Source organism: Phodopus roborovskii, unplaced genomic scaffold, assembly GCF_943737965.1.
Source record: "Phodopus roborovskii unplaced genomic scaffold, PHOROB, whole genome shotgun sequence".
NCBI lineage: Eukaryota > Metazoa > Chordata > Mammalia > Rodentia > Cricetidae > Phodopus > Phodopus roborovskii.
The window spans coordinates 365,687-384,194 of NW_026125943.1; the positions used below are offsets into that span (position 1 = coordinate 365,687).

General features: G+C 33.8%; 1 protein-coding gene across 4 annotated transcripts in view; it reads right to left on the minus strand.

Moving 5' to 3' along the window:
* The window catches only part of Stag2 (stromal antigen 2), a 114,818-nt gene that overhangs the window by 24,422 nt on the left and 71,888 nt on the right, over positions 1-18,508 (minus strand). For all 4 annotated transcript variants that reach the window (XM_051179094.1, XM_051179097.1, XM_051179096.1 and 1 more), the window contains exons 13-23: positions 16,805-16,912; positions 16,024-16,135; positions 14,376-14,493; positions 13,640-13,743; positions 7,192-7,284; positions 6,971-7,060; positions 6,151-6,354; positions 3,975-4,045; positions 3,689-3,776; positions 3,524-3,604; positions 608-700 (exon numbers count right to left, since the gene is read on the minus strand). In XM_051179094.1, coding sequence (XP_051035051.1) covers positions 608-700; positions 3,524-3,604; positions 3,689-3,776; positions 3,975-4,045; positions 6,151-6,354; positions 6,971-7,060; positions 7,192-7,284; positions 13,640-13,743; positions 14,376-14,493; positions 16,024-16,135; positions 16,805-16,912 — 1,162 coding nt within the window. The remainder of the gene's footprint in view (positions 1-607; positions 701-3,523; positions 3,605-3,688; positions 3,777-3,974; positions 4,046-6,150; positions 6,355-6,970; positions 7,061-7,191; positions 7,285-13,639; positions 13,744-14,375; positions 14,494-16,023; positions 16,136-16,804; positions 16,913-18,508) is intronic.

Below are 18,508 nucleotides of genomic sequence, written 5' to 3' on the forward strand. Positions count from 1 at the left end.
GCACACACCTTTAATTCCAGCACTTGGGAGGCAGAGGCAGAGGCAGAGGCAGAGGCAGGCAGACCTCTGTTAGTTCGAGGCCAGCATGGTCTACAAGAACTAGTTCCAAGACAGCTTCCAAAGCCACAGAGAAACCCTATCTCAAAAAAACAGGAAAAAAAATTTTTTTAAAGCTAAGCTGGGTGGTGGCTGTGACACACACCTTTAATACCAGCAGAGGCAGGTGGATCTCTGTGAGTTTTAGGCCAGGCTGGTCTAACACACAGAGCTACACAGAGAAACCCTGTCTCAAAAAAAAAAAAAAAAAAAAAAATCATCAAATTAAAGCTGGAAAGCTTTATTTCATTTCTTAAATAATGAATACTAACACAAAAAACAATTTCACATGTTCTTTTAGTAACATTAATTCGCTATGTGTGATGTCATATAAACACATGAGCACATACACATGTAATATAAACTCTTAAATTAATATACCAATTTTATTAAGTATAAGCACAGCACAGCACATATGCACAGATACTAGGCATTTCTTACTATTAAATTATTTACCCAGATTTTTATGTTAAATAAGTTGCTTGGATAACAAAATGCAGCAATTACTAACCTGTTCCTTAACAGTAGTATTCACGTTGGTTAAGTAATGTTGACATATCTGGCAAAATACCCTCATTTGTTTCTTTAAACGCAGTAAGTCCTCCTTGAAAAAAAAATTAACATGTTTTAAAATATTACATAAACAACTTAAAACTACTTTAAAATGCTTGATAACACAAACACTATCATGGATAACTATACTAGTACTACATAAAATTTTAACTTCAATTTATTCTACATGATTAGTTACAAAGGAAGAAAAACCATTTCTTTTTTTGGTCAAATCTCCACAAGGTGCACTTCAAAGTATCTGATTCAAACTTCCAAGTACCACTCAAAGGAAAGCACAGTCCAGAAATAATTGCACATCGATGTTTACTGCTGCACTATTCCCATAATTAAGCAACGGAACCAGTCTAGATGCCCAAGACCATATAACAGGTAAGGAAAATGTAGTACATATACATAAAAAATAAACTTCTGTCATTTATAGGAAAATGGGTAGAACTGGAGGTCATTGTGTTAAAAGAAATAAACCCAATTCAGAAAGAGAAATATTCTACTTTTCTCTTATATGCCGTTTCAATACCTGTTACATATATAACCTGTTCCACATATATTGCTTTTGATCGCACTTCTATAATTGTATGCATGTATAATTTGTGTAAGTAAATTTATTATGAGGGTGAAAAAAGTACCTTACACAGAACTATAATATGAAGATAGTCTATAATGAAATCATAACTTCCATATAGAAATAATAAACATATACACAGGCATATATGTTACTGGTTGTATGAATGTTTAAATATAACTAACTATAATTCAGTTGGGGGAAGAACAGTTCTAAAGAAGAGGGACGAAGAAAAGAGAAAAATTATGTGCTTTTTCATGTAAAGAATATAGTAAATATACACACATGCATGTGTACATACCATGACATAAAGAGAATGAGGGCTATTTGGGAGAAGAAAGGGAACTGGACAGAATGGGTAGAAGAAACGAGATGATGAGACTGAAAGTGGAAGGGAGAAGTACAACTGTCCTCAATTGCTATACATGTCAACTTGACACAATTGGGGAATTGCCTAAATCAGAATGTCTTGCAACCATGTATGTGAGGAACTGTCCTCATTAATGATACGGGAGGGCCCAGCCCAACTGTAGATAGGGATACCCGTGGGCAGGGGCCCAGAGCTGTATAAAAAAAGCTAGTTGAGCTGGGTGGTGGTGCACGCCTTTAATCCCAGCACTCGAGAGAAACAGGTGGATCTCTTTGAGTTCGAGGTCAGCCTGGTCTATAGGAGTTAGTTCCAGGACAACTTCCAAGGGCACAGAGAAACCCTGTCTCTTAAAATTTAAAAAAAAAAAGAAAAAAAGCTGGTTGAGCAGAGAACCAGCAAGTGAGCAGTATTCCTCTGTGGTTTCTAACTCCGCTCCCTGCCCTGAATTCCTTCGATGACGCATTGTTACCTGGATATTTAAGATAAAATAAAGCCTGACTTGACAGTTTTAGATGACCCCTCCTGGAAGCATAACCCTACATGTGGAGGGATGGGAGGGGGGACAGGGAGCATGGAGGACAGGGAGCATGGAGGGAGGAAGGGAGAAGGGACTGGAATTGATATGTTAAATAAGAAAAATAAATAAACAAAAAAAAATTTTTTTCCCAAAAAAAGAAAAAAAAAAACCCAAAAGATAAAATAAACCCTTTTCCCCCTCAAGTAGTGCTTGTTTGTGGTTCTTACCAAACAAACAGAAACAAGCAACAACAGCAATGATACACATGAGTGAAACTGTCATAAAGAAACCCAGGATATTGTACATTACATAAAAGAAAGGTTAATAAAAAATCAAATATAAAAAGTTTAAAATTAATGGGTATATTAATTGATAATGTCCTAAATGATAAGGGGAAACTTTCATAATTATATATAGCTAACGTAATGAAAAGGCCAACTCTGAATGCTTAGAGCAAATATTTATGATTCATGTTCACTTTATTATTCGAAAGTGAACAGTTCATGGAAGAAAATAAATGGAATGATATCTTATTTGGAAGAGAGTGGTTATAGATCTTGAAAACTCAGTTTTGTGATGTTAACAAACTTGAAAATGTCCCTTAAATGTACAAATAAATGGTAAAAAACTAAAAACAGAAAGACTCCTTCTCTAGGATAATATTTTTTTTCTCTAGGATAATATTATGTACAACTTAATCCTTAACTTCCACAAAATTAATATTTAGAAAAATGAGCCAAATTGATGCTACTTATCCTCAATTTAAACATGAAACATGACACTGTGGGTAGAATGATGGCTCAATAGCTAAGAGCACTTGTTGCTCTTATAGATGACCAGGATTCATTTCCCACGGTTTCTTGCAACCACCCATAATCCCAGTTCCAGGGGATTCAATAGATAAGCAAGCAATGTGTATACATGCATGCAGGCAACACACTGATATACATAACTTAAAAAATAAATGAACCTTAAAAAACATGAGTTTGATAAACCTTGATGACTACTAATAAAGTTATCTCAGTATATAAAGAGCCTGAGTTCAATTTTCAGCACCTACACAGCCGCTGAAAACCATCTGTAGCTTTAGCTCCACGGGATCTGATGACCTCTTATGGTATACAAACACCCATACATATAAGTAAATAAATTTTTTTTAAAAAATTCTAGTAGTCAATTTTGAGAATATTGCAAAGTCAAATTATATCATCTTTACATGTGAACAAGTTTTTAATTAAAAATTATACCTTAAAATAATAAATTGATGTTCTTTCACTGAATATACAAAGTAGAAACATGACTACATATAAATATGACTTCAATGAATTAATTTGCTGTGACTAAAAGTACAAATGTCTTGAAAATCGTGACTATTTCATAGGAACAATGTTGAACTAACGCATACCTTTGTAGAACTGCTTTCAGTTATCTTAGCAAGCTGCCAGAGGATTACATAGTGAGTACACTGCAGTGCATGAATAACAATCTATAATAGAGAAATAGAAGATCAGAGGTAAAGTTTATCTCACAAACTTGCACTTGTCAAAGTTCAATATGGAAGATAAAATACCTGTTCAGGCATATCTCCATTTTCAATTCCGGTTTTCAAGAGTTTGTAATTACAAGCAAACAAATCCCACTTTGAAAGATCATGGGCACTGTTAAAAGCAAAACAAAACATGTTATATTTAAATATATTTAAATAAGGATGGATGAAAATGTTTCCGAATATTATAACATGCCTCTATCAAGTGATATTGGGGGGGGGAGAAACCAAAGAATTTGAAAACATAATAACACAGAAATTATACAGTTATTTGTTATAGTTTATTTTTCTTAAATCAGATTCAACTTACTTGTGAAAAGCAGTGATCCTCTTCAATGTTGATAATACCTGATATGCATCATCTTCATCAGGCTCTTCTCCCTATGAATATTGATCACATGTTAAAAAAAAAAAAAGACCAAAATAAAAAGCCCAGTGGAACTGAGACACGCCTTTAATCCCAGCACTCAGGAAGCAGAGGCAGGTGGATCTGAGTTCGAGGCCAGCCTAGTCTACAGAGAGAGTTCCAGGACAGATGGGGCTACACACAGAAACACTGTGTCAATAAGCCAAAAAGAAAAAAAAACAGGAGGGGGGAAAGAGGGGTGAAAGGAAGACAGACAGACTAAATGTTCAACAGAATGAAATAAGCTGGGCATGGTGGTACCTTTAATTCCAGCACTTGGGAGACAGAAGCAGGCAGACCACTGAGTTCAAGGTAAGTCTGATCAGTGAGAGTGTTTCGAACACATGTACCCACACATGTGCATACACACAAAGAAAAACACCAAGGTTAACTTGTTTCTCAGTCATTTTTGGTACAGATCAAGGGAAGAACTACCAAGTAAGAAACCGTAGGCTATTGAAATGGTGACATAACCTTAGGGGAAAAAAAGACCACAATAAAACCCACAAACAAGCTTCATTATTCAAAACCTCAATCTGCCAAATTTAATACAATATGGCTGAGTCAACCCAAAAGTGTAAACAGAGGCACATAATGAACAAGAGAGAATTACATAATACAGACATAAAACTTAAAAGTTTTCCTGTTTCCTAGTTCTAGATGTGCCACCAATAAAGGAGCCCATATTAGATGACCTGAGACCATACAATACCTAAAAACAAAACCTAGGTAAATGAAAAACTAGTGTTCAAGAGAAAAATAAAACAATCACATATAAATGGTAGAAGTCCTCTGAAATATGCTAGTCCTGACTGCTCACATTTTGAATAATTTTTATGAACCCTGTCACCTATGGTACTGATGTCTAGGTTCTTCACAAATTTACCATTTTATATTTTAACTTAGTTTAAAAACTATTGTTAATTTTAAACTAACTTGTTTTAACTATAGTCTACTCAAGTCAAGAGCAGAACCATTAAAATCTATCTTTACAAAGTAATTGTATATGAACATGCTTACATAATCCTCAAATTAGTAAATCATAAATCTAGAATGTTACACATAAAATGTTAAATAATTTCATAAAACATGAAGTCTTCAAATTACCTAAATGATTTGGGGGCCATTAATAAAAATGGTAGCATGTAAAGGATCTCTGAATGAAGCTCTGGCTTCAAAAGTAAAAACAACCTTCTGTCTCAGATTCCAGAGTGTTGGGTTATAATTGTTAGCTACTCCATCCACCACTGCTGCTAGACATAAAAAACTTCACAATTTTTAACTGCAGTGTGAACAGTATCATGAGGGAATGTTATTTTTATTGCTCCAGAGGCAGAGGCAAACAGATCTCTGTGAGTTGGAAGACAGCTTCTACATCAAGACAGCCTATCTCAATTTTAAAAATTCTAAAGGATGCAGGTTATGCTGGTGCACTCCTTTAATCCCAGCACTTGAGAGGCAGAGACAGGTGATCTTTGTGAGTTCAAGGCCAGCCTGGTCTATAGAGCTAGATCCAGGATAGTCAATGCTACACAAACAATGTCTTAAAAGACAAAACAAACAAAAGGCTTTAGCCTTTAGGAAATAATTTGACAATTATTACTTGACTGGATTCTAATAAACTAAAACAAACATTTGTATGTATTTCTAGGGAAAAAAAAACAAGTGCCAATGCATTAAGCCTCTTTGAAAGTACAACATAAGAAACTCCAAAACCTAAGGTGAGTACAGTAGCAACATACTAAAGGATTCAGAAGACTGCAATGGCTTTCCCTTCATCAGTCTGACTCTATTAACTATATTCTAATGGCTATTTTTTCTACTAAAATCAGGAAGCTACTCAGTTAATTTCTTTAGAACTAAAGGCCAAAAAAATGCTAGTTTTTGTCTTCAACTTTTCTTCAGTTTCATTTCTTTACCATTTTCATATTTTAGTGGCAGAGTAATGGTACCTTGATGATTTATAGAACTATCAAGAACTATAGAACTAACACATGACTAGACTATCATCAGGATTAATATTGGGTGAGTCAGTTACTAAAAGGGAAGGGCCCAACAAACAAAATACTTTAACATATACCTCTTGCAGAAAATCTTCAAGAAGCCGGTTAAATTTATCTGCCAATTCATCTATCAGCTGACTTCTTGAAATATCTACTCTGTTGAAGATCGTGAACTCTTCATTACATAATGCATGGTAAGTTTTAGAACATGCTTCTAAAACATCTGTGTCTGTGTGCTTCTCTACAATATTTCGGATCTGGCGTAATAAGGCATCCAAATGCTGCAAAATAAAGTTTATTTCATTAAAACTAATACGGTAAAAGGAAGAATATAGCCCATTGTGTGCAAGCCCTAATTAGGGATATTCAGCAGGCAGACTGACTGTACCACACCAGCAACTGTGGATGTTTACTAAATGTAAAGCATAAGGCATGTATTTTAGAGACTTTTCTAGTTTTAGGATACAAATACATGGATTGACCCATACTTATTTCTACAACTTTAATGGAAATAAAATTACCAATCTCACAAGGGGTTGTCAAGAATGTTAATTATTGTAAAGAACTTTTAATGGTTATAGAAACATACAAAAAGTATTACATAAATACTAGATTAATTTGCTGTATGACTGCTACTGCCTAATAACTAATGAAAAATATCCATAATTAATCAGTGAAGTATAGTTATACAATGTATAGTTATGGATATAAAGCAAAAGGGTAGCCCATGTGTACCATTCTCTAAACCCAATCGATCTAAAATATAGAAGGCCCTACTAGATACAGGTTCACACTAAATACTACCAGACATTTTATAATGTAAGAAAGCTGTATAATAGGGTAGAATATAATATAGCATTTTCTCCTATAAGCCTTTTACAACACAGAAAAACTTACCTTTTCTAATCGTCCAGTGGTATAGATCTCCAAATCAAAATACTGAGGTAACTGCAGCAAATTGGTCACCTTTTCTGCATCTACAGAGTACTTTGGGGTGGGGGGGAGGGGGGAAATCATGTTAAAAACATTATAGTGGTATTAAGGAAGAATATGCTGTGCTACTTGTTTTGAAGAATCTGTGATTTGTAAGTGACACTAAATTATCAACACCATCTTACTTTTGCTAATAATTGTGGAAGGGCCACAGCAAAAAGTTCCGTGATCTTTGTTCTGTCATCCAATTGTGTCTTCTTCTCCTTTGCTGTTAGCACCTAAAGTAACACAAAAATGTCTATAAGTATCTACTAAGCTTAATACACTTTGAAATCCTCAAATTTTAATTAAGACAAATAAAATAACTATTTTAAATGATGGATACAAAAAAGTATGAGACAGAATAATGCATTATCATAGCCCACATTGGCTTCAATTCATTTTTATAGCCACTCAAGTGGTGGAATTATCAATAAGTGCCAACACCAACTGTCACAAATTGCCCTAAAAGTAATACAAAACAACTTAGTCATAATTAAGGGTGCAACAATGCACAGTATTCAGGAAGCCGAGGCAGGTGGACAATAGTGAGTTCAGGGATATTTTAGGCTAGTTAGTGAATCCCAAGCCAGCTAGCAAGACACTGTGGCCAAAACAAACAAACAAATAAACAAATTAAATAAATAAATAAATAAATGGATTTAGGGTAAACCAAATAAAATAAATAACAACCAATTAGAGAAATAAATGGAAGAAGGGTAAGCGGCACTCTCTAACATCCCTCACAAATGTGGAAAATCTTTAAACCTGTGATATTTAAACAATAGGTGAAAAATATAGAATGGCAAGGGAGGCTATCTTTGATCAGCAGACTTAGGAGAGTAGGTAAAATACAGAATTAATGAATACTACACTCATACAGACTATGCACTGAATGTGAACAGCAGGGAGGGGAGAAATCCAGTCCAATAAACCACCACTAGATCCAATAAACAAGAGAAAAAAAAAGCTACAGTAGCAGGAAGGGGAAAAAACACATAATTTTTTTAGCTGAAACACAAGTTGCTTGCTGAAGGTTGCAAAATTTATCAACTGTCATTCTTCTGCAACAATACCTATGAAGTTGGACAATGAAGGATGTACCAAAATTCTGCAGTTAAGCTACTTGGCTGGAAAAAGAGAAAATACTGTACACCCATGTCTCCAAAGTCCAAAGCCATCCCTTACTCCAATAGACAAGACCAAAACCAGAGAATCATACAACCCACAGAAATATATTAACTGAAACTTAGTGTAGAATGTAAACTCAATGTAAGTCTGCAGACAAATTTCCAGCTGCAATGAAAACCTCAAGATATGAAAAGAAATGAGTAGTTCAGAATCTGGTGTAACCCCAGGGTAGTTCAATTCCTATGGGGAATATGTTTGAAAACCACTGAGATACATCCAAACAGATCAAACGAATTGAACAGGTTTCAACTGGTCAAAACACACAGGGTGATTACTCTCACACTGACAGAATATACATAATACCTGTCACTCTTCCATATACTTAACTCTAATTTTCTTAGAATTTTAATGACCTTTAATCTCAATTTATCTTAGTAATTTCCCAACTCCCTGCTTCTAGTTACTTGTCCCACCACCATCAGTATTTTTTTATTGGGGGGGTCTGTTAAACTAATTTCTGATCTTACAAAGCTTATTTCTTTCCCTCTCCCTCCTTTCCTATCCTCAGTAACTAATGCGCAACTGCACAGTATCCTATCACTGTTCCCTTGCTCTCCACAAATTATTGGATTTGAAAAAGTAATTGCTTTCAACCAGTTACTTTCAACCAATAGATTGCGTGGCTATTATGTAAATGTTCTCTTGGAGTGGTGCTTCATTCAAGTCATGCCCTGTGTCCTGAGCACTGGTTGAATGCTACAATCTATCTAATCCTACCAGAACAAACATGATCTCACCAACAACCTAATCCAAAAATATATACCCAATACAAAAACCCAGTATACATGAAGACACAGGGAACATGACTCTCTGAAGTCACAAATCCTACAGAAATGGTTACCAAACAGGGACATAGATGAAAAAATAAAGGATCTTAAAATGACTATGACAATGCTCACCAAAATCAAAGAGGACGCAAATCAATTCTGAAACGAAAAACACAACCAAAGGAATGAAAGAGAAGAATAAGAATTCAATAAAGATAGAAACAATCAAAACATCAAATTGCATTTTTGGAAAAGAAAACCTTGAAGTAGAAAACTCTAGGGAAAGCATTACTATATATAAAATGGATCAAATGGAAGACAGAAGATCAGGGTTTGAAGACAAGGTAACTGAATTGGGATATTCAGACAACAAAATAATAAGAAAGCACAAAAAGAACAAGTGTGTGAGACGTCATTAAAAGATTGGATTTAGGAATCTTGGGCACACACATACAAACAAGATCAGGGACTAGTAAAGTAATAAAATCATGGCAGAAAAATTTCCAAGTTTAGGGAGATTGCCATGCAGATACAAGAGGTATTTAGAATGTCAAGCAGATGAGAACAGAAAAGAATCTTCCCATATATTATAATTAGAATGTAATATATAAAACAAGAAAAGCACTAAAAGCTCCAGGCCTGAAGCATTAAATATAAAGACAAGCCAATACTGTAACAGCAATGACAACAAAAATCTGTAAATGCCAAGAGGGCATGAAACAATACACTTGAAGTTCTGAAAGAAACAACTGCCAACCATACTACAAAATCTGGCAGTGCTAGCCAGCATAACTGAAACAAAATGAAAAATAGTTAAAGTAATATTCTGCAACATAAACAAATGTAACATATCTTTACATAGTTAAAGCAATATTCCACAACAAAGATTTAAAAAACAAATCACTTAGATCTCAAGTAACCGGGGACGCAGAAAAAGATAAAACAAGCCAATCCAACAATCAGTACATGGAAAGAAATTGTAATAGATCAGGGCTGGGGCTGGAGAGGTATCTCAGCAGTTAAGAGCAATAACTGCTCTCACAGAGGATCTAAGTTCAGTTCCCAGCACATTAGGTGGGCCACAACTGCCTGTAAATCTAGTTCTAGAGAATTTAACACCTTCTTCTAGACTCTGTGAGCACTTACACACACATGACACATACAAACACCTAAGCCTATACACACCCTATAAGTAAAGATCTTTTAAGAGTCAGGGAAATTAAATTGTGAAGAACAGAATAATGCAAAGAATCATTGAAGCAAAAGAACCGATTCATTTAAAAAAGAAGTTGACAAGCCTTTTACTAAACTAAACAAAACAAAGAGAGAAAAATGCTGTTAATAAAATTAGAGATAAAAAGGGAGACATCATTAAACATACTATAGAAATTAAGTGACTCACTGGGGGAATATTTAAAAATAGAACCCATTAAATTTGAAACTGTATAAGAGACTGAGAAACTTCTAGATATATGGCTACAAATTTAAACAGACCTGAAACAATGAGGCAAATAAAAATGAGCTCAATGCTCTTAAAACTTCTACAAAATAGAAAAGCACATACTAACCTCATTTTATGAAACCACTCTTAGTGTAATATCAAAACCAGAGAAAGATACATACACAAAAGGAAAACTATTAAGTCAATCATACTGATGAACATGTATATAAAGATGAACAGGATTCATTTCACAGGTGCAAGGATAACTTGATATATGCAAATAAATAAATGTAACAATCTACCACATAAACAGACTCAAGGACATAAATTACATGATCATATAAACTGATGCCGAAATGATTTTTGACAAAGTCCAACATCCCTTCATGATAAAAACTCTGAAAAATCTAAGAAAATAAGGACCACACCTCAACATAATAAAGGCAAAACAAGAAGACTACAATTAAGGCTAGAGAGGCTCAGAAGGTAAAGATACTTGTCACACAAAACCACAAAAACTGAGTTCATTCCTGGGAATCCACAAAAAGGTAGATGAATCTTCAAAGTTGTCCTCTGAGCTCCAAGCAATCATCTTGGCATATGTGCCAACCCATATAAAATTATAAGAAAATAAAACTTGAGAACTAACAGCCAACACTGTATTCCCCTGGGAAAACCATAAAATATATCCAGTAAAATAAGCAATGAAACAAGGGTATCCACTTCCTATGCTCTTACTCAATGTGATACTTAAAGTCTTACAGCAATAAAAAAATAAAGAGGATACAAATAGAAAAGGAGTTAGTCAATGATCTGTATTTGCATATATGATCTTTATGTAAAAACCCCTAGAATAGTCAAGTGGCAGAAACTGTACACTCATTTTAAATGAAATATATGAGGATATATTTGTAGAATTCTAGGATGAAATGGTGAAAAGCAAGAGATTCAAAATGTGTAAGTAGGACAAAGGTGCCCAGAAAGCATATAGGAAACTCACTAGAAGGAAATACATCCAATGTGACATGATCTAAGTTTTTCTCTTTACATGTGTTATTTTGCTCAATGTATATGAATTACTATTCTAATAAATTAAACTTAATTTTATAGTTGACAAAAAAGAGATTGAGCTGGACATACTTAACCCTAGCCTTGGAATGTCAGAGACAAGTGGATCCATCCATTTGAGTTAGAGAACACCCCACTCTACAAAGTGAGTTTCAGACCAGCCAGAGGCTTCAGTGAGACTGTCTCAACAAAAGGGATGGAGGAAATTGAAAAAAAAAAAAAAGACACAAAATGGGAAGACATCCTATGCTCATGAATAGCCAGAATTAACATTGTGAAAATGGCTGTATTAACAAAAGTAATCTAGAAATTCAATTACAAAGACATTCTTCACAGAAAATAAACTTAAAATTCATATGACATATGCTATCCAAAGGAATTCTGAGCAAAGACAACAATGCCAGGCTGTCTAATTTCAGTATATACTACAGAGTCACAGAAACAAATATAGCACAGTATTCAAACAAAAACAGACAACGGTGTGAAACTGAGGACTCAACCTATAACACAAAAACACATTTGTGTTTTGATAAATAAGTCTGGAAATTACAATAGAGAAAAGAAAGCATCACCAATAATGGGTGTAGCAAGAATTGGGTCTCCACTATATCTGTATACCTCAGTACAAGAATTAGTTCAAAATGAATCACAGATGTTCATTTATGATCTAACCATCTGATGCTACTAGAGGAAAACACTTTGAAGTATGACAAGAACTTTCTGAAAGAGGATACAAATTCAAGAACTGACAAATGGAACTATATGAAACTTCAATGCAAAGGAAACAACTTAATGAAGATAGGAGCTGAAGAATTGGAGAAAAGCTTTACTAGCAGACTAACATCTAACTGATTCATAAGACTATTTTAAAAGTATGACCAATAAATGAACTAACTTGATGAACAGTTCTTAAAACATAAAATACAAATAGCAAATAAATATAAAAGTGCTCAGCCCCCCTTGCTCTCAAAAAGAATCCAAACAAGACAGATTTTTATCTTACCCTTGTCAAAATGTAAATTATTTTAAAAAAAACTATTAGCAATAGTATCTGGTGGAACTAAAGAGAATAATCGAAGGTAAAGATCAAGCATTTAATATGCTTGTATGAAATAATCTTTATAAAAACATCAGCATGAACTAATAAACACAAGTTAATTTTTTTTTTTTCAAAATTCAATACAATTACTCAAATCTACCATTGGATAGAAAGAGAAATAGTTAGGAAGATGAAACATGGTTTTTGAAACTTACATAATAATAATATAAAACACTATTTTAACTTACTCCAGATTGTGAGCCATGAGACATAGGTAATCAGTTCAGAATTCTAATTTGCTACCCATAATTAGAAAACAGAAATAAAACATAAAAATAAGACAAAACAAAATGAAGGGAAAAAAGATATAGGGGCTAGGGGTGTAGCTCAGTGTAGAGCACTTGCCTAGCATGCACAATGCCCTGGGTTCATTCCACGGCACTGCAAAAAAGATGATTAAATAATTAAAAAATGAGAAATGAAAACAGAAAGAGAACAAAATAAACAGACTTTCACATACTGGCTCAGTACTATTTCATGAAATTTTAAAACATAGATATACATATATTTGCATGTCATAATATAAAAATGCATTTTGGTGGTTTACAATAAAATATTTGAAATTCTATGGATTTGCGGGTATTTTTGAACTTCTGAAAGGATTAAAATCTGATCTTTGGAAATAGTAATTAGTTCACCCTCACGATTAATAACCTCTGCTTTATTTTTAACTTTATATTATAATAAAAATATGAATCTATACATACCAAAATACACAAATTCAGTACTCTACATGAACACACTACATTTGGTCTTGAAGATAGTGTCATTCATTGTCATCTCACGCATCAACAAAAGAACTTATGGAAAATTAAATTTCTCAAATTGCTAACACTTTAGAATTTACTTATAACATATATATATATGCATATATGTTTATGCATAAATGTGTGTATGCACATGCAGAAGTAATTAAAAAGTAAAAACAGAGCATCAAATATTTTATTTCTGTGGTCAAAATGGACTGAAATAAAAGATACCAAAAATAGAGAAACTAAGTTCAGAATAACAAAAACATATTGGCATACCCTTTTTCCTGTCCCTCTTCCCACAGGAGGATGACATTCAGCTGCTTGTCTAATAGTACAAAGCATTATTTCAATCAAAGCACTCTCTTGTCTGTCTGTTAGAGCTAAAAAAGAAAATCAGGAAAAGTTAACCTATTTCTTTTCCATATATGCCTCTTATAACTATTATGTAAGTTTCTTCTGCCTATGAAGAGGAACTGACCCAATGTACTAAAGAAAATATCAGTATTATCACAGAAAAGATCAGTATAAGTTAAATCTTCTCTAAACTTCAGAATTCTAAGTAAGTTCAGTTTATATACATAGGCAAAAGAAAGTATGATCCCAACACACAGAATTTTAAGCTTTCCATATATATATATTACAACAAAGTTTCAAAATATAGCCCAGGCTAGCCTAAAATTTATTATGTAGTCGAGGTTAGAATAGAAATCATGATCCCCCTGCCTCTTCCTTCCAAGCAATGATATTACAGGCATGTGCCATCACACCTGGATAAAAATAATAAATTGATAGTAATTACATCTTTTTTATACAACACAATATTCATATATATATATAGGGGGGGAATGTGTATTAGAGTTAGTATTTGTTCAACTATGTACAAGGCCTTGGTTTGATTCCCATCACTGCCAAAAACAATTATGCAAAGTTATAGCACTATCAAAAACTAACATAATAAGCAAAATCTATTTCCAAAATAGTATGGACAAATAACATAATCAAATATCCTTACCTTCCTCTCCACTAAGTGGCTCTTCTAACAACAAACTATTCATACATTCCCAGTCTTTCAGTAGCTCAGTAGCACAGTCCCACATGCTATCAACAAGGTATGCTGCATGCTCATGTAACTAAAATTTAAAAACAACATCATGCTCTTAGACAAACAGCACAAGGCCTTAGAACAATAGAAAAGATGATTGGTTGATTCCATGTTAAAATTCTTAGAAAGCAAACTAGTTTGTGAGGTCAAATGGATGAAAGGACTGAAATGCTATAGTTTGCTATATCAATTAAACATTAAACCTTGTTAATCATTATTACCTCTTAATATATTAACAAAAACATTTTACAAATAGATTAAATATTGCTTATTTGGAATTAATATTCTATCAGTTGAATTCTTTGTTTAAATTAGAAACAATCTGATATCAATCCCAGTTCTTTCTCCCTCCAATTCTCCCATTACCCCCAACGACCCCACATCCCATCCCTCTACTGCTCCATAGAAAGGGTGAGGCCTTCTATGAGGGATCATCAAAGTCTGTCACTTAATTTAGGCAGGGCCTAGGCCCTCCCAGTTTACTTTTCCTAATTCTTAGTTATACTGTGTGTTTTTTTTTTTATTTTAACCGAGTGGGATAATATTGGTTAATTAGAGCAATGAAATACATTTTGCTTCTTGATCAAATTTACCTGGATACTACCAATTTATACAGTTAATATTCTCTTCATTCGGAAAGTAAAAGACTATAGTTTTTTTTTTTCAACTTGTTTTAAAGGTTGAGATTAATCATAGAGCAAAAGTTTTTGGTAAACATTATTCATTTCTCTAACTTTAAAGACAAGTATCGCCGGGCGTTGGTGGCACATGCCTTTAATCCCAGCACTTGGGAGGCAGAGGCAGGAGGATGGATCTCTAAGGGCAGCCTGGTCTACAGAGCTAGTTCTAGGAAAGTCTCCAAAGCAATACAGAGAAACCCTGCCTTGAAAAACCAAAATTGGACGAGTATCTTAACAAGGAAATACCCTTGATAATTACCTAATTGGATTTAGCTATATACAAAGAAGGATCATGGGATAAAAAGATTTGATTGATATTTTAAAAAAAATAACTAAACACATTAATAAAGTAAAAGACAACTAAACAAACTATGAACCCTAAATAAAACTAAATTTTGAGCTCTCATAAAATATTTGACAGAATGCTAACTTAGTGGAGGCTAATGTAAATTTCTACATTAATATTAATATGAGACATGAAAAGCTGAATGTTGCGGCTCACAGAGTAGCATTGTGGTGGGGGGGGGGAGCCCTCCTTGAGGCTAAGGCACAAGGATTTTGCACAAGATCATGGTCTGTCTGAGCTAGTGAGTTCCTGTCTCAAACAAGAACAATAAACATGAATATTTGAAAACTTAAAATGTTCTAAGTTTTTCTTTTCAGGGATATCCAAGATAACAAGTCAGTAATGAGAAGAATACAGTTGTAATAATTTCCAAAAATACACACAAATACTAATTGTTGAATACCTATCTTACTAAAGTAGAAAGCACATTAAAAATTTGAACAGATAGATCTTAGCTGCATTCAGTATTGGGTTATCTATAGAATTTAGATATACAACATTTTAAAATATAAAATAAACAACAGAAACTAACCTCACTTTCCAAGAAGAAAAATACCAAGGTCTTAACAAGGTTGGCATTTGGACCTTGTCTTCCCCTTCTCTTCATTACCCCATCTTCTTCTGGGTCTCTACGGCTGAAGAGTCTATGGGCAAAGAAAAAAATACTTATTTGAAAATTGTATTTGCTAATCACAAAAACTGTGTATTCCATACTGAAGCGCTTAATAACATAATAATGTAAAACTGGGTAGGTAAGCACTAAAGTATCAAGCAAATTTTTCATTTCAGTTTTCATAGTCCTTCTAAGTACCTCACTGTCTCAAGATAGTTCTCCTGAGTTATAAATTCTTTTTGGAAACCTTAGATTATTTTATACAATTTCTTCCATTCATGGAAGTAATACAATGACTGACCAAAAACATTTATGCACAAGTATGATACATTATTTTTCTTTAAAATGGAACATAATATTTCCTTTTCTTCCTTGAACATTATGTTAACACAATGACCCGTTTTTAATGGATAGTTGTTCCCCGCTGCCAGAAACAAAGAAGAACTAATGTTAGGTAACAATAGAAAACTGGTGTGCTGACTTCATAGCAAGTAAACAGTTACTACACCCTAAATAAGCCTTTCAGTAAAATCTTAAGAAAGATATGCCCCTAATTTGTGTGACTAAGCATGTTTTCTTTAAAAATAAGTCACTAAATAATATTTGCTTACTGGCTTCTGTGATCATATATCCAAAGAACTTTATCTGAAATATTTAATAACACAATAAAAGTAAGAGAGTAATGAGAATATAAATTTACTTTTTGTAGAGAAATTCTCCAGCCGCTACTGCTACTGGCCGGTGAGCTGAATAAACCAGATGATAGACATTTTCACAATCTTCTGCAGTAAGAACTTCTTCACTACTCCTAATAAGAAGCAATAATGAAGATTTCAGTAATATCACAACTCTACAAAAATTTTATGAAGTTAATTTCACATCTTTATGTTAAAAATAAATAGAATTTGAGTATAATCATTTGGAAAAACTATGTACCAACAAAAATGCAGAGTGTGTCATTAAGATAAACCATAACTGTCATGATACACAATTAAGAATAAATATAGGCTAGACATGTTGGCCCTTGCTTGTTATCGCAGCACTTGAGAAGTACAGGCAGGAGGGTAAGGACATTCTCAGCTATACAGGAAGTTCAAGGTCAGCCTGTGTTACATAAGTGGAGGAGGGAAAAGAGGGATGAAAGAAAGAGGGCAAGCACACATAGCAAAATAAGAGTGGTACATTTTCAAGTAAACAGGTAATAACCATCACCATTTCACAAACTATTACGTTCAATGAGATAATTATATTAAAGGATGTGGGCATTTTAAATTGATAGATTTTGCCAAGATATTTGTTCTAATTTGTCCTCTATTACTGTGATAAAATACTGACCAAAGCCAACTTAGGGAAGAAAATGGTTTATTGCATCTTAAACCTTATACTCCATCACAGAGGAAAGCTAGGGCAGGAACTTAATGTAGAGACCATGATGCTTACTGGATTAGTCCTCTGGCTGGCTTAGCAACTCTTCTTACACAACCCAGGACCAGCTGCCTAGAAATGACAGTGCCCACATCACAGTAAGCTCTGCTACATCAGTAAGTAATTAGGAAAATGCCTCACAGACATGCACACTGACAGACGTAATTTCTCATTTGAGGTTTCCTCTTCCCAGATGAAGAGTTTGCGTCATGGTGACAAAAAAAAAAAAAAAAAAAAAAAGAGAACAATTTTTCTCTTCCAGTAATGTATATGAACTTATTTCTACATACAGTGAATATTACAACTTTTTTAAATGTTCCCAAGTGATATTTACCAAAAAAAGTAGCAATCTCATGTAAATGTGATGTCTCTGCAAAAGCTTAAATATATTTTCATATGGTCAAATTTCTATTGTCTTTGGGCCAAACATCTGATCTACAACTTTTAATTAATTTCCTATTAAATTTCCATAGCTTTAATAGATATATGGAATTTAGTGTCCTAGATGCCAATACCTAATGCCCTAACCTAACATTTGCTTTCTGGGTTCCTAACAAAAAACAGTTTTGAGTGTGTGTGTTTTCTTTTTCTTTAAAGAAGATGAATGACTGATTTAACTCTCTTGGCAACTGAACTAAGTACATAACATACTAGGCAAGCACAGACTATAGAACTACATTCTCACTCCTCTTTCTACTTACTTACAGACAGAGGCATCCAATGTCTGCCTCAAAATCCCAGGTCTGTACTACAACACCCAGCTTATTAGCTTGTCCCACCCCTCAATACAGCCTACTTTTCACACACAAAAAAATTTTACTGGCTGCATTGTTTTTACCAAGGAAAAGAAAACCTCATCCTACAACAGAATCCTGGTGTATATATGTTGTCTTTGTTTATATTTAGTTTATTCAAGCAAAATCACTGATTTTTAAGTTACTATAACATTACAAGGCAGAAAATTCTATTCGGCTACTCC